The sequence below is a fragment of the Penicillium hispanicum genome (assembly GCF_028827665.1).
Source record: "Penicillium hispanicum strain IBT 35686 chromosome Unknown utg000004l_segment0_segment0, whole genome shotgun sequence".
NCBI classification, from domain to species: Eukaryota; Fungi; Ascomycota; class Eurotiomycetes; order Eurotiales; family Aspergillaceae; genus Penicillium; species Penicillium hispanicum.
In genome coordinates, this window is record NW_026623196.1 from 4,318,661 (window position 1) to 4,332,968 (window position 14,308).

The 14,308-nt window shown below is 53.1% G+C and overlaps 7 protein-coding genes across 7 annotated transcripts; 4 read left to right on the forward strand and 3 right to left on the reverse strand.

The window, feature by feature from the left end:
• Nucleotides 1-642: 642 nt before the first annotated feature.
• Nucleotides 643-1,023, reverse strand: N7459_005369 (uncharacterized protein; the record flags this gene model as incomplete). Its single annotated transcript, XM_056944553.1, has 1 exon — nucleotides 643-1,023. The coding sequence occupies one exon, from the start codon at nucleotides 1,021-1,023 to the stop codon at nucleotides 643-645; it is 381 nt and encodes a 126-aa protein (XP_056801436.1).
• Nucleotides 1,024-1,249: 226 nt separating this feature from the next.
• On the forward strand, nucleotides 1,250-1,567 carry N7459_005370 (uncharacterized protein; the record flags this gene model as incomplete). Its single annotated transcript, XM_056944554.1, has 1 exon — nucleotides 1,250-1,567. The coding sequence occupies one exon, from the start codon at nucleotides 1,250-1,252 to the stop codon at nucleotides 1,565-1,567; it is 318 nt and encodes a 105-aa protein (XP_056801437.1).
• A 728-nt stretch (nucleotides 1,568-2,295) lies between these two features.
• Nucleotides 2,296-4,407, forward strand: N7459_005371 (alpha/beta-hydrolase; the record flags this gene model as incomplete). Its single annotated transcript, XM_056944555.1, has 4 exons — nucleotides 2,296-2,746; nucleotides 2,833-3,033; nucleotides 3,194-3,287; nucleotides 3,339-4,407. The coding sequence occupies 4 exons, from the start codon at nucleotides 2,296-2,298 to the stop codon at nucleotides 4,405-4,407; spliced, it is 1,815 nt and encodes a 604-aa protein (XP_056801438.1).
• Nucleotides 4,408-4,668: 261 nt separating this feature from the next.
• Nucleotides 4,669-5,722, reverse strand: N7459_005372 (cytochrome b5 reductase family protein; the record flags this gene model as incomplete). The annotated part of the gene is made up of 3 exons (XM_056944556.1): nucleotides 4,669-4,818; nucleotides 4,887-5,512; nucleotides 5,569-5,722. 3 exons carry the CDS (start codon nucleotides 5,720-5,722, stop codon nucleotides 4,669-4,671), a joined length of 930 nt encoding a protein of 309 aa, XP_056801439.1.
• A 385-nt stretch (nucleotides 5,723-6,107) lies between these two features.
• N7459_005373 (GIG1 family protein) lies at nucleotides 6,108-6,843 on the forward strand (the record flags this gene model as incomplete). The annotated part of the gene is made up of 2 exons (XM_056944557.1): nucleotides 6,108-6,219; nucleotides 6,290-6,843. 2 exons carry the CDS (start codon nucleotides 6,108-6,110, stop codon nucleotides 6,841-6,843), a joined length of 666 nt encoding a protein of 221 aa, XP_056801440.1.
• Nucleotides 6,844-8,058: 1,215 nt separating this feature from the next.
• N7459_005374 (chromosome segregation protein SMC) lies at nucleotides 8,059-11,886 on the reverse strand (the record flags this gene model as incomplete). Its single annotated transcript, XM_056944558.1, has 5 exons — nucleotides 8,059-8,351; nucleotides 8,407-10,304; nucleotides 10,358-11,568; nucleotides 11,619-11,778; nucleotides 11,849-11,886. The coding sequence occupies 5 exons, from the start codon at nucleotides 11,884-11,886 to the stop codon at nucleotides 8,059-8,061; spliced, it is 3,600 nt and encodes a 1,199-aa protein (XP_056801441.1).
• Nucleotides 11,887-12,194: 308 nt separating this feature from the next.
• N7459_005375 (serine/threonine-protein kinase RIO1) lies at nucleotides 12,195-13,913 on the forward strand (the record flags this gene model as incomplete). Its single annotated transcript, XM_056944559.1, has 1 exon — nucleotides 12,195-13,913. The coding sequence occupies one exon, from the start codon at nucleotides 12,195-12,197 to the stop codon at nucleotides 13,911-13,913; it is 1,719 nt and encodes a 572-aa protein (XP_056801442.1).
• Between the last annotated feature and the right edge of the window lie 395 nt (nucleotides 13,914-14,308).

The window sequence follows — 14,308 nt, forward strand, 5'->3', positions numbered from 1 at the left end:
CGTGGAGAGTAGCACCGAAATGATGCCTATGAACGGCAGTCAGGATGACCATGCTACTTCTCTTAAGGAAGCTCTACCCTGACCACTGCTGCCTCGAACCACACCTTCATAGGGGACCATATGTCCTCCGTCCGTCGAGAAATATGCCACACGGCCAAGATCCCTAGGCTCTCGACTCCAGACTCTGGCTGTTGGACCAATTACCGCCAGATCCACCGGATCACCGACCATGTTCAGTCTTGCAAGGGAATCCAGGTGGAACTTCTCGATGCTATTCTGCCGATGGGTGGTAACGTAGCAGACATTCGCATTCGCATCACGAGCAGGCTGTCTGCCTGCATCCCTCGCTCGGTCACCGCGTGCGGCTCCCCTCGTGGCGCAAGAGTCTCGGGGGGTCACTGCAACGCGACCAAAGATGGTCTGGGCCGTGGAGGTAAGTAGACATGCCGATCCTTTGTATTGTATTTGATTGCATTGACTCCCAGCCAGTAAAGTTAATGCGGAACCCGTTCAGAAGAGAACAGGCATATTTTATTCTAATAAGCGTGAATTCGTGTAGAAAATATTCACCAGAGTACCTAGCTATGAATGACTCGCTTGGCACACAGATCCTCGCGCTCATCAAGGTGGAATGTAAATCTCCTAAGAAACCCACTCGTAGCTCAGAACAGGAATCTCAAACACGGGCGCCGTGCAGGTGGCATTGAAGAACGCATCGTGGGTGCAAGAGAGTGGGAAATCCACGCTCCCTGAATACGTGATGGAACTACCATTGGCACATTCCAGTGCATGCCCGTCTCCAAGAACATAGTCCATATGCCTCGTCGAGTCTGCGGAATTGGAGGTCCCATAGAAAGACATGATCCGGCCCTCGCCCCGATCAGCATAGCCGCAATTGCTGGCACCGTTGCCAATATCGTGCACGCGATAGCCGATGTATTCCTCGTGGCATGTCAGACCATCGGAAAAGTCGATGTCGAGTGTTTCTGGTGGCCCATAGCCCCAGGGTTGATAGTTGGGCATTCCAGTCCAGCAGTCAATTTTTGCCTCCGTTGCAGAGATATGCAAACGAGCGCTCTTTCTATGGAATCATGAATTATATTACTCCTTACTAAATGGAACTTTCCAAATAACGAATGTGCTTTGTCTTCTACATATACCCCCCAAAATGCTCTCTTTCTCTCGTGTCTACGCATTCTCAAAGTTGAAGGTCTGAAAAGTTTCCAAATCATCATCAGGATTCGACACAATGGCTTGTTCAAAGAGATCTGCTGATGCTGATGACCAAGTTGCCATTGGCATCGGCTCCCCTCCAACCCTTTCCGGATTGCTGTCGTTGCCTACGGAAGTACGCCTGATGATCTGGAAAGAGGTCATTGATCGCCCCATCCTCCTCGTTGCCACAAAATGCTCGCTGGGCAGTATGGGTCTGGATGTAGAGCACACGCTTGGGAATAGAGCCTTCGAGGGGAAACACACCTGTTGGTGTCTAGAGCGAGCTATCGATGACGAGAGTATTCCACGGGCCGAGATCCTCTCGGCCATCAAGAAAAAGCTGTCGACCTAGAGAATTGCAGGAGAGTTTGCTTGGATGATCTCTAGGGCTCATGTTAGGTGGTAAATTGATGATTGTATGATCCTCATTTGATCGTTCTATGAAGCGAAGGAGACAGGCCGATGTGCAAATTAGAATCGCCTGCACAAAGCAACCGGTCGCCCCAATGTTCTATCTACCGCGCTGCGTTCGGGTATCAACGTATATCTTGATCTAACCTCTTTAAACGTACCTGGGTAGCCCTACTATCAACCATAGCCCTAAGTCTACTACTGTGTTTCATATTCAGTCGTTGATGCTCGCAGGTTCGGCATCGACTAGATAGTTTACAATGGAAACTGAGGGCTCCAAGCTAGAGCTGTAAGGCTATAGCTGGAAAGAGGAAGGCGCGTCTCAGCCAATCAACGGCGACGTAGGGCATTATAGTGGGGCATTTTCCATGTATAGCGGCCGATTTGGACCAATCAGAGGCAAAGCGCGTGGTCGACCCAAGACTTGTTCATTTTGATGTTCTATATATGTAAAAGACATAGCAAATACGGATTGAGAGTTCCAAAGGAACCGCATTCGATCCAAGTCTTGGATGACATGACTCGTGCGTGGATTAGCACAAGCCGCAAGGCTGCCGTCTCGCCACGATCCTGCGACGGGCTCCACTCGAGACGAGATGCCGATGTCATCCGCCTTGTTGCATTCTCCTCCTCAACCGCACATTTGGTGTTCTGCATCGACCCTCGATCATGAGCAGAGCACTTGGTGGCGCGGGCGTGATCGCCCTGCTCATCGCGCTCGTCGCGATCTACCTCGCACCCTTGCAGGACATCTTCCTCCAAAAGAGCATTCAATACGGCCTCCCCGTTCCCAAGCCCACCGTCATCGATGCTCCGCGCGCGATCACCTACCGGGGGAGCTACTCTGCCAGCGGTGTTGAGCACTTCCAAAATATCTTTTATGCACAAGAGCCATCTGGTCCCCGGCGATTCGCCCCGCCTGTTTCGGTTCACCATCGCCCCGGCTCGGTGATCGATGCGACGGCAGCCGGAGCGTGGTGTCCGCAGGGAACAGGAGATGTGCTCCCGTTCACCAGTCGAGTCACGAATATCAGTGAGAACTGTTTGAGTCTGCGAATTGCCCGGCCTCGTGGTGTCAAGTCGGATGCGAAGCTTCCCGTGGTCGTCTGGCTGCACGGAGGTACGTCACAATTCCGGGTCTTGTACTGTGATGGTCTATATGGGACCGAACGTAATCAAGTTGAACTGACACTCGCGCTATTTCAGGTGGTCATGCCCTGGGCTCGGCCTCGGAGATTCTATATCACCCCGATGGTCTGGTCAAGCAAGCCCAGGCGGATGGGCAACCGCTCATCTATGTAGCCGTCAACTATCGTCTCGGTCTCTTCGGTTTCGCAGCCAGTCAGGCCTTGACCAAAGCGAAGCATACCAATGTGGGGCTACGAGACCAGCGAGCTGCTCTGGAGTGTATGTGCTTGTGCTTGTGCTTCGACGCTATAGTCTTTTCTGGTCGTCGCTAATGTGTCATGTAGGGGTACGAGATCATATCGCAGCATTTGGCGGTGATCCCACCCGAGGTATATGCCCTACATACTATCCCCAAGACTCCATGTTAACCACCTTCCAGTCACCGCTATCGGACAGAGCGTTGGAGCCAGCGATATCAGTCTACAACTGACAGCCTTCGGCGGTGAGACTGATGCCCCCTTCCAGCAGGCAGTGTACGTGCCACGTCTACCGACCACGGCAGACAATATACTGACTTCTGCCAGAATGATGTCCGGCGGCCCCGGTCTCAACTTCAATACCAAATCAGACCTAGTTGCGAACAACACCGCAGCCATTGCAAAGGCAATCGGATGCACCGACAGGGAGAACGACCAGTCGGAGGAGGCCCTCCAATGCCTCCGCGACGCGCCCGTCGAGCTCTTGACGAATATCTCCGTCGCCATGTCCCGCGCGGCACGACCGCCCTTTGGAGAGGGCTTCTTCTACCCAACCTATGATGCGGACTTCATGCGCGACCGGCCGTCGGAGCTCATGCGCGCGGGGAAGTTCTCCAAGGGCGTCCCCGTCATCGCGTCCTGGGTCACGAACGACGGCGCCTGGTATGCACCGCCGCCCACCTCCACCGACGAGGAGGTTCTGTCGAGCTTCGGGCTGTGGCTGTTCAACCTGTCGGAAACAACTCGACGGAAACTGTTAGAACTATATCCGCTTTCTGACTTCGAGGCCATGGTGCGCCCCGGATATGACGGGCCCATCTCGCCGCAGTACTACCGCGCGGCACAGATGAATCGGGACATCTGGTTCACCTGCCCTGTGCTGGACTTTGCGTGGCAGTATGTTAAGCAGGGCGGGGTGGATCGGCATAAGATGAGGTTATATGAACACAATGCCACTCGGTTCGCGCCTGCGTACGAGATGATGGGCGTTCCCATGTGGCGGGTTGCGCACCTCAGTGATATCCCGTACGTGCTGAATGTGCCACATCTCGGGGGCGGGTCGGATAATTCGGCTGCGCAGCTTGAGTTGGCGAGGGAGGTGAGTCGGGATATCGTGAGCTTTGTGAGCAGCGGTCATCCAAAAGGAAGTGGGGATGATCAGAAGTGGCCGAGTGCTTTCCACAACACGACGTCCACGGCGCTATCGAAAGACTTCCCGGGCAAGCTGACAATCAAACTGTCCGGGGCTCCGTACGGGACACAAGCTGTGACTGTGAGTGAGCAGATGGATGTCAGTACAGCCACAGATGCTGAGAAGGCAGTCCACTGGGAAAAGCTGTTCAGTCGGTGCGAGTTCATCAACAGCCACGAGATGAGAGCAGAGGCCGGTGTATGACCAGAACGAATCAATTCGAGATATATAATAGCAGAAGAGACGTCGGTCATGTCACACATTCAAACCCTCTATCTAGACGCCGTCAAGGGTAGTTGGGAAAGTCTAAGCCCGCTTCCAAAGCATGTACAACCCAATCCACCGTTCTCAATCCAGCCCGGAAGCACCTTGGGTGGCTTCCACCCGATTTTCATGAACCACATGAACTCAAAATAAGTCCCGACAACCAAAACTTTTGGAGCGTTGGATAACACGGCCGCATACTCAGAAGCAGAAGACTTGGTCCTCGAGCTTGCTGACGGGGCGGGCCTTGGTGTAGCCAAGAGACTCGGTGGCCTTCTTCATGGCGCTGATCATGGGCGGGGGGCCGCACATGAGAATCTTGACATCGCTGGCAGGGGCTGGCAGGCGCTCCTGTGGTCGGAAATGGACATGTTAGCATTTATTCAGAGCGTCCACTGGATTAGCCATATCAGACATACCTTGATCATGTCGGGGGTCACGAAGCCCACGCCACCAGTCCAGCTCTCTGGAGGCTTGTTCAGGACGTAGTAGACGCGGAATCCGTCATCCTCCTTGGCCAGTTTCTCCAGCTTCTCCTGGAGCAAGATGTCCTCCGGGGTCACGTTGGCGAAGATCAGATCGACCTTGGTGGTGTCGGTGCCACCGTTGCGGGGGCGATTGCGGATGATGGCCTCGATGACCTGCAGCATGGGGGTGATACCAGTGCCACCGGCAATCATACCGATGTGGCGGCACATGTTGGGGGTGTAGACCATGGCACCCTTGGGACCGCGCACCTTCATGGTCTGGCCGATCTTCAACTCGGTCAGGTACTTGGAGATGTTACCGGTGGGGTAGGCCTTGACGAGGAGGTCAAAGTAGCCGGCCTCATTGTCGGAGGAGATGGGGGTGTAGGAGCGAACGACCTCCTTGGGCTGGCCGGCGATGGTGGCTGCGAGGGAGATGTGCTGGCCGATGGGCAGGCCAAGGATGTCGGTGGGACGGGGTAGAGCGAAGCGGTAGATCGCGACGTTGTGGGAGATCTCGTTCTTCTCCTTGAGGACGAATTCCTGGAACTCGGTCGGGTTCAACACCTTACGAGGCTCTGTAGTTGGGACGGAGTTAGCTGATGCCGACGCGCACGCGAGGAGAGTGTCGTACTGCTGCTGCCCCGAAGGAAGAAGGCGGCGCTCGACAGAACACCAGCAGCGGCGACTGCGTAGGCGACAAACTCGGGCTTGACTGCGTAGACACCTGCGACCAGCAGGGCCGAGGGGACGAGGACCGTCAGAGCACTGCGGAGGTGTAAGCTCATCAACAAGCAATCTTTCAGCCCCTTTTTGGGGGCGGGTCTCACAACTCACCTCATATTGAATTGACCAGTGTGCCTGAGACGGGACAGACAAGGAACAGGGGAAGAGAGAGAAGAGAAGAGAAGAGGACGAGGGGAAGCAGAAGCGAAATTCGGGGAAACACACGCTTCCGCCCAACGGAATTTCACACCCGTTTGGGATTGGCGCGGGTCGGTTGAAGTATGTCTTTGCCAGGGGAATTGGATCACTGTTGCAGATCACTATTGATGCTGATTGCATAATGCAATTGCATCTCCAGGAGCACCCCTCACCTCCGAGATTCTCCAGTCTTCCCCAAATAGCAAAACCACCCCGACTCTGCTCAGCATCTCTCGCACACATCTTGCCATGCCCGAGTCCGCGCCCGCCTTTAATCTGACCGAACTGGATCGCCAGCTGCTGACCATGACCGACGAGGAATTCGTCCCGCACAACTGGAACGAGCTGCGGGACATCATCGGTGCGTGGCGTCGTCTCAATGCTTTTTACTCCCTCAACCGCTTCAGCTTACTCCCCACTCGTGCTCGCAGCTCGCAATGATCTCGGCGCCCTCAAGCGGCGGCCCTCCGACTTACGCCGATACCTGGCCTGGTCGGCCGACACCAAGGCCCAGTATGGCTCCATCTTGAACTACATCTGCCAGAACCGGCTGCGATGGCCATCCGGGAACCCAATTCCCTCCGCGGCTATCGCAGGTGGGCCGACGCCACTGGTCGCCTTCAAGGATCCACGACCATTTGCCCACCCCGACGACTGGCGCATTCTCCGCAATGACTGGCCGTACGGGCTCGGCCCCGGCATTTCGCATTTGGTCGTCTGGCTTCGGACCCCGATCGCCGTGAAATCGGGCGAGGGGCATCTGACGGACGAGTCCCGGGCCCTGATTGACAGTTTCGTGCAAAGGACGTTCGTAGACCGTCTGGCCGAGGATGCACGCGGGCGCTTCTCCGATCCCCAGTCGCAAGTGCTTTGGTTCAAAAACTGGGTCGGCCTGCAGAGCGTCCGCGCCTTGGAGCACATCCATATTCTCGTTCGCGATGTCCCCGAGGATATCCTCACGGAGTGGTCTGGGGAGACGAAATAGCTTAGATATATCGTATCGACCATCCAAGATCGGTCTTGCATAGCGCTTGATTGCCGCTTCGTATAACCATTGCTCACACTCTGCATGGCCTTCCTAATCTCTACTTTCCATTTTCTCGGGCCGAACCGCAATACAGCGCAACCTCTCGGTATCTACCTAGTTGCTCCATACTGATAGTGTAGTAATGGTAACGGTAAAGCTGCGGCCTCAGGAATGATCGGCTCGCGGAGCATAGGGTAAGTTATCTACCTAAGTAGGTACCTAGGTAGTCACCCGCCGCTCTTGGTAACTAAGCAGCTCATAGAGTGACCATAGGTAAGCAGCTCCCTAAGCAACCTAATCGCTCACATCTTCCTTGGAATATTTCATTTTTTTTAATAGGGAATATGTGTATATACAGTGACTATGAAATATTTTATACCACTCTCTGAGCGCTCACTGATTGCTCAGTTATTACTTAGAGACAGAGGCCTCTCACTATTAAGCATGCAGCCCACACTTGACCTTATAATACTGTTTAATTATGAACTATTTTCTGATGGCCTAATCACCCTTAGTTTCTTGAGGTATTCTATTCCTTTTCCATCCTGAAACCCAGCCCTTCCTAAAACAGGCGATGAAGCAACTGTAAGCCAGACTTTCCCTTCAAGGTGGTCTTCGTGGAGGATAGCTTTAACCTTGGCTATCAGAACTTGGACTGAGAGAGAGGATTATGTATGGCCGTGTCGACATCCCTGGCAGCGTGACTCACCAGGAGAAGAGAACGGGCAGCTCCATAGAGATCCCGCCATTATAGGCGACGCTGTCTCCGACATGATCAGTATCGTGCAGGCAAGGGACCCAAGCAACCATTGCATATCTGTTCCCAGGTATGTCTTCAGTGCTGCACGCAGCAGTCTTACTCGACTGTATGCAAGGTATGAGGTGGAACATAAAAGCTGCATAGAAGCTACAGATTAACACCACAAGAGGGATGCGATTTTCGACACGTGTCCGTGTGAGAATAATCTCTCTAAGAGGCCAAATCGTAAGAAGCCCGACCAACCCGAAAAAGTCGCTATACGGAGGTTCTCGCGGGAGATGATGGAGATCGTTGAATAGAAATAGAATAGAAAATAAAGGTAAAATCAACCGGTATCACAGTACGCCTGGCCCATAACAAGCAAAGGACTTCGGAGAAAAAAAGAGAAGAAAATGTACAGATCGTCTCCCAGGCTACGTCTTCTGCTCCTCCACAAACTTCAGTGCTTCCTCCCTGGAGACGACATCGATCGTGCTGGCCTTTTGTCGGAAACTGACACCGTAGCACTTCTCCGCCACATGTAGCATCTCGGGTCGGAAGGTGGTGCAGATGAATTGGCCGTTGGTCGAGTCGGAGATGGATTGCAACATTTGCGCCACGGCTGTACGGTACTGGGCGTCCAGGTTGGCGTCGATCTCATCAAACAGGTAGAAAGGCGCGGGATCACAGGCCTGGATGGCAAAGACGAGTGCAAGAGCACACAGACCTAAAATGGGATCATTAGTATACAGTTAGAAAAGAGAAGGGATTTGAATGCTCACTCTTCTGGCCACCACTCAGTTGCTGGATGCGCTGTTGCTCATCGTGCTTGCTATTGAAGCTCACACTAATGCCCACGCCGACGTAGTTCTCCACACTCTGCCGGACCTCTTCCTCGTCCGAGTCCAGTTCCTCTTCAGGTCGCACGGCACGGTCTGTCTTGCGCTGAATGATCAGGCGGCCACGGCCGGCAGGGACGAGCTTTTCGAACACATTAGCAAACTCGCGGGAGACTTGCTTGAAGGTGCGCTCAATGGCCTCATCCTTGCGTTGATCCAGGACCGAAATCAGATCGTCGATAGACTTCTGCGAAGCGTCCAGCTCTTCACGGCGAGTTGTTAGAGTCTCACGCTGCTTGGTGAAGCTATTGTACTGCTCGAACGCCTTCTTGTTGACGTGTGAGTACTTCTTCAGCGCCTCGTTCGTCTTGTGCAGCTTCTTGACCACTGCATTGGAGTCGGTATTCTTGTATTTGGTGAAAGCTTCGTCGGGAAGCACACCCAGGTCTCGGATATTGGCGGCGCATTCAGCAGCCTGCTTGGAAAGAGCCGCCTTTTTCTGCATGCTCTTCTCCATACGACGCTGGTGCTTCTCGATCGACCGGGCCAGGTCTTCCATGTCCCGCCGAGTCTCCGCATTACGCTGCTGAAGATCATTAACGCGGACACTGGCTTCCTCAATTGAGGCATCAACCTCCTTCAGACGGCCATTGAGTTTCTCCAATCCCTTGCTGAGTCGCTTCTGCTCGCGTTGAGTCTCTTTCAAATTGCCCTGGACATCTTCCTCTGCGATATCGACATCTCTGTTCAGGAGCTGCTCCAGGCGAGGCCTAAGGTTTTCGCGCAACTCGACTTCCAACACTGACGTGCGGGCCTCCAACTCGCTGCGCTTGGTGGAGAGATCCTGGTATTGGCGCCGGAGATCTTGCACAATACCACTCAAACCCTCCAGTCTGGCCTCTTCCTCGCTGGTGAGTTCTTTCTGGAATGGCGAAGCAAGTTCAGCCTCGAAGGCTTGGACCTGATTATTGAGATCGACAAGATTGGTTTCGACATTGCGGAGGGCACGCCGTTTGGCATCGAGGGTATCGGTCTTGTTCTGAAGCAAATCACGCTTGCTTCTCAGTTCTTGCCGTAACGGGCCGCTGCTGCTCTGCACTTGATGCCTTCGTTGCTCGAGTTTCTGTAGCTCTCCAACTGCTCTGGTGACGAGCTGGTCAAGCTTCTCCAGCTCCTTCCGAATCTCGACGCCACGGTTACGCTTTGTTTCGTATTCATCTCTCCACTTCCCAACATTCTTGACCGCATCCAGTCGGGACTGACGGGAGTCGTGGAAACCACCCGTCAGAGCACCGCGTTTGTCAGACCGGTCACCTTCTGGGGTAATTGCGTTCACCCCGTGGCTGCGGGCATATTGGGAGGCAACCTGAAGGTTGGGGCAGATGATGGTCTTTCCAAACACGTGTTGGAATGCCTTTTCGTACGTCGAGTCATATTGAAGCTTGTCAATCATTGGGATGGTGTCGCTAGCTCGAGGCATGTTCAAGGGTCTCGATCTGAGACGATTTAGAGGCATGAATGTCACTCGTCCAGCTTTTTCTTTTTGAAGCATCTCCAGAACAGTTGTCGCGGTTTCATCCGTATCAACAACATAGTGGAACAAACTCTGCCCAGCGGTGACCTCCACCGCAGTACGGTACCGGTCATTGACATCAAAGAGCTCGGCAAGGGTACCGTAGACCCCTTCGAGATTATGTTGTCGTTGGATTCGTCGCACAGCAGCTATTCCACGACTAGTGTTGTGGTCCATCATCTGAGAAAGGCTGCGCTCAGCACGATCCATTTCTTGAGAAGCGCTCGAGAGGACAGAGTCGAGCTTCGCCTCTTCTCTCCAGAGTTCCCTGCGCACAGATTAGGAGATGCATCTGGTAAGTAACTGCTATGGCGTACTCACTTTCTTTGGTCCATCAGCCGGTCTCTCTCATCCTTGGCATTTTGAACCTGCTCCTCCACCGAGTGAATGGTATCACCACGATTGTCAATCTGCTTGCGAAGGCGCTCGGTTTCAGGCTCGAGCAGAGAGATGTCACCCTCTAGCTCTTTGATGTCTTCCTGCGTCTGTGAAACGACGCCCTGGACCGTGGAAATCGACCTGTGGCTTTCCCGAAGCTCCATCTGAATCCACTTGTCGCGCTCGGCCTTTGTCTTTATTCGCGCATTGCGACCTTGCTTGGCATACAAGCGTTGCCGGGACGTCTCTGCCTCGGTTAATTGATTCTTCACACCATCTTCATCGTTCTTCGATTGAATGAAGCGAGGTCGAAGCTCCTGGAGCTCTGCTTCGCGTTCGCGAATAGTAGCCTGCACCGCATCAAGGTCATTATCATGGCGTGACTTCAGAGCCTGTGCGGCAGCCTGATTGTCTGCGAGAGACTTGGCTTGGAGTTCAATTTGGGCCAAGGCCTTGGAGGCCTCACGACGCTCATCCTCCATCTGGGCCTTGTCGACTTTCAGGAACTCAATTTGCTGGCGACAGTCTGCTATTTCCGCGTCAATCTGAGCCATCGCTTTCTCGCCGTCAATGAATTGGTCGCGATTATTGTCGGCGTCCTCAACGCCATTCTGTCGCTGCTCTTCCAGATTGTCGAGCACGTGCGAAATTTCATGTTGCTCGCGAGAATAAATTGTATATTCGAGGCACCGGCGCTCCTTGTCTTTCTCCTGGTAGTTTCGAAGCTCGTCCTTTTCCTCCTCCAGTTCGGCAAGACGCTCATTGATATAATCTAGCAGTTCATCAATCTTCGTACGTCTGCTGTTGGTCTCATGCATAATCTTGAGGGACTCTGCACGACGGGCTTCGTAGACTTGTGTACCGGCCACTTCCTTCAACAAAATAAGTCGCTCTGAGTCTTTCATGTTGGTCAACGCGGTGACGCGGCCTTGAGGGACAATGTAGTACGGATTCGAGCGAGAGAAACCGGCGGACTCGAGGAGGTTCATAACGTCGTTTTTGGTCGCATTTTTGCGATCCAGTGTGTACTCATCCTTTTTGATACCGATAGTACGGCGAAGGACAAGCTCAGGCTTTCCAGTGGGGAACCGATCATCAGAGTTGTCGAAGATGATCTCGACATAAGCCGACATTACAGCTGAGCCCGATCCTTCCTGCATTGTGTCAGCTAACGAAAACGTGCTAAACTCCTGTGATACCATACATGTAGAAGAGCCTGGCGCTCCTCTCTGCCGAGGTGCGTGTAGGCATCGCTGAGAACGAAGCGAATGGCTGCGAAGAAGTTACTCTTCCCCGAACCATTGCGTCCAACAATGACATTGTGCTTGGGCGAGAATGGCTCGATGACCGTCTGGTCCTTGTAGCTATCATCGCATAATTATTAGTTCCACCTTGACTGAAAAATCCGGGTCCGGTTGTTGGGGATGCAAATACCTCTTGAAGCCCTGGATGATGATCTGCTTAACATACATTTTGCTGAGACGCGCGATGCGAAGATCACAGAGAATCACGCATTACGCGCGGAAGCGCGAAAGTGAAGGAAATTCAGAAAAGGGTCAGCAATATCCTTGCCGTTGTGACCGCGAAATCGTCGGCGCGACAAGTCAGTTGTGGACGGAGGTTAATGGTTCGCGATAAACCAGGAGGCTACGCGAGGAGCGAAATCCGCGCGTCTTGTTGGCCGCGGGGTTCTGCCGGGCGGTGAGGCGACAGTCCACAGAAAAAAAAGTGATCGCGGGTGGTCCTCACTTTGAACTTTTCTTTCCTGCGCCAATATCATATGCCGCAGAAGATGAGCGGTGCTGAGACTCCTAGTCAGGCATCTGGCCTCGCCGATGGCCTCGCCCCCTCCCACACCTATATCCCTAATCAGGGATACGTGAATCCGGAAGGCACTCACTCCGCCATGGCGGGGCAAGAGTCTACCGACCAACAGCAAGAAGATGACGAAGAAGACTATGACGATATCTTTGAAGAGGAGGAGGAGTTGGATCAGGAGGATTTTCAATCGTCGGACCTCGCGGATCTGACCAAAGCCTACAATCGCCAGAGAAAACTGAACGACCTCGCCGCCGATCCGAATGCCCCCAAATGGACCTACCCGAAAACCAACACGCAGAAGCCGACCATCAACACTCACGCATCGATCGACGATCAAGTGAAGTCTTTGACTCGACATGCGGGAAAAATTAAGCTCGATGATCAACAATCCGGATTGTCAGTCAAGGGTGAACGTGGAGGGGACCGAGCAGACCGAGCGACGTCGGAACAGGTGCTAGATCCCCGGACTCGAATGCTTTTGTTACAGATGATCAACCGCGGACTTGTTTCGGAGATTCACGGTTGCTTGTCTACTGGGAAAGAAGCAAACGTCTACCATGCCATTTCTTTTGACGATGACGAAGATCCTACCGCACGACACCGAGCCATCAAGGTCTACAAGACCAGTATCCTAGTTTTCAAGGACCGCGATAAGTATGTCACGGGTGAATTCCGATTTCGCCAAGGATACAACAAGAGCAACAACCGCGCAATGGTGAAGCTCTGGGCTGAGAAAGAAATGCGCAACCTGCGGAGAATCTATGCCGCTGGCATTCCTTGTCCCGAGCCAATCTACCTGCGCTTGCACGTTCTCGTGATGGGCTTTGTAGGCAGCTCTAAAGGCTTGCCTGCTCCCCGTCTCAAGGATGTTGAATTCGATGTTGCGGATCCCGAAGCTCGCTGGAGGTCGCTGTACATGGAGTTACTGGGTTACATGCGAGTGATGTACCAAACCTGCCGACTAGTCCACGCTGATTTGAGCGAGTACAACATCCTCTATCACAAGGAGCGCCTGTACATCATCGATGTCAGCCAAAGTGTTGAGCACGACCACCCCCGCAGCTTGGAGTTCTTGCGTATGGATATCAAGAACGTCAGCGATTTCTTCCGTCGCAAGGGCGTCCCCACTCTATCTGAGCGAACTGTCTTTCAATTCATCATGTCCCTCGAAGGGCCCACAGATGTCACGCACGACAACAAAGAGATGTTTGAAGTCATCGAGCAACTCTTTACCGCTCGAGACGAGAGTGGCGCCACAGAGCACGACGAAGAAGTTGACACCGCTGTCTTCCGCCAGCAGTACATTCCGCAGACTCTCGAGCAAGTTTATGACGTTGAAAGGGATGCTGAGAAAATCCGCGACGGTGCTGGAGCTGACCTAATCTACGGTGACCTCCTGGCAGGTGGCAAAACCAAGTCCAAGCCTCGTGAGGATCATCTGGAATCCGATACTAGTGGCGGTGTGTCAGTGTCGGGTTCCGAGTCTGGCGATAGCGAGAACGAAGAGCGCGACCCTTTTGAGAAGAAGCAACCCCGCGGTAAGCGCTTCGAGGACAAGGATTCCAAGCGCGACCATAAGCAAAAGGTGAAGGAAGAGAAGCGCGAGCAGCGTGCGAACAAGATGCCCAAGCACCTCAAGAAGCGGCTTGTCTCTTCCTCCTCCCGCAAGAAGAAATGAGCGAATCTGCTCTGTTGGTTAGTCATTCTTCGCTTGCATGGTCATGAGCTTTTACGATCCCTTTCCTCTGCTTCTTTCTTGGCGCACGTTCCTTGCCATGATTTGATGATAAAATGCATATACGGTATGGAGCATTTGGACATATGATACCTGGGTATAGACTCGATAGGATACAGGCTACGTCGGAATAGTACATCTGATACGAGAATCAACTACGCGCCTTGCAATCAAAAAACTGTTAGATCCCAGAGATATAGAATGCATGAGAGCAACTTCTTCAGCAACCGCTTTACCTTGAATGTCAAACATCTTTCTCTAGCCATGGATAGCACATCTTGTATATTAATGGTGAAAAACGTCGATTGTCATAAGGAAGACCACACCATCAATGTAAT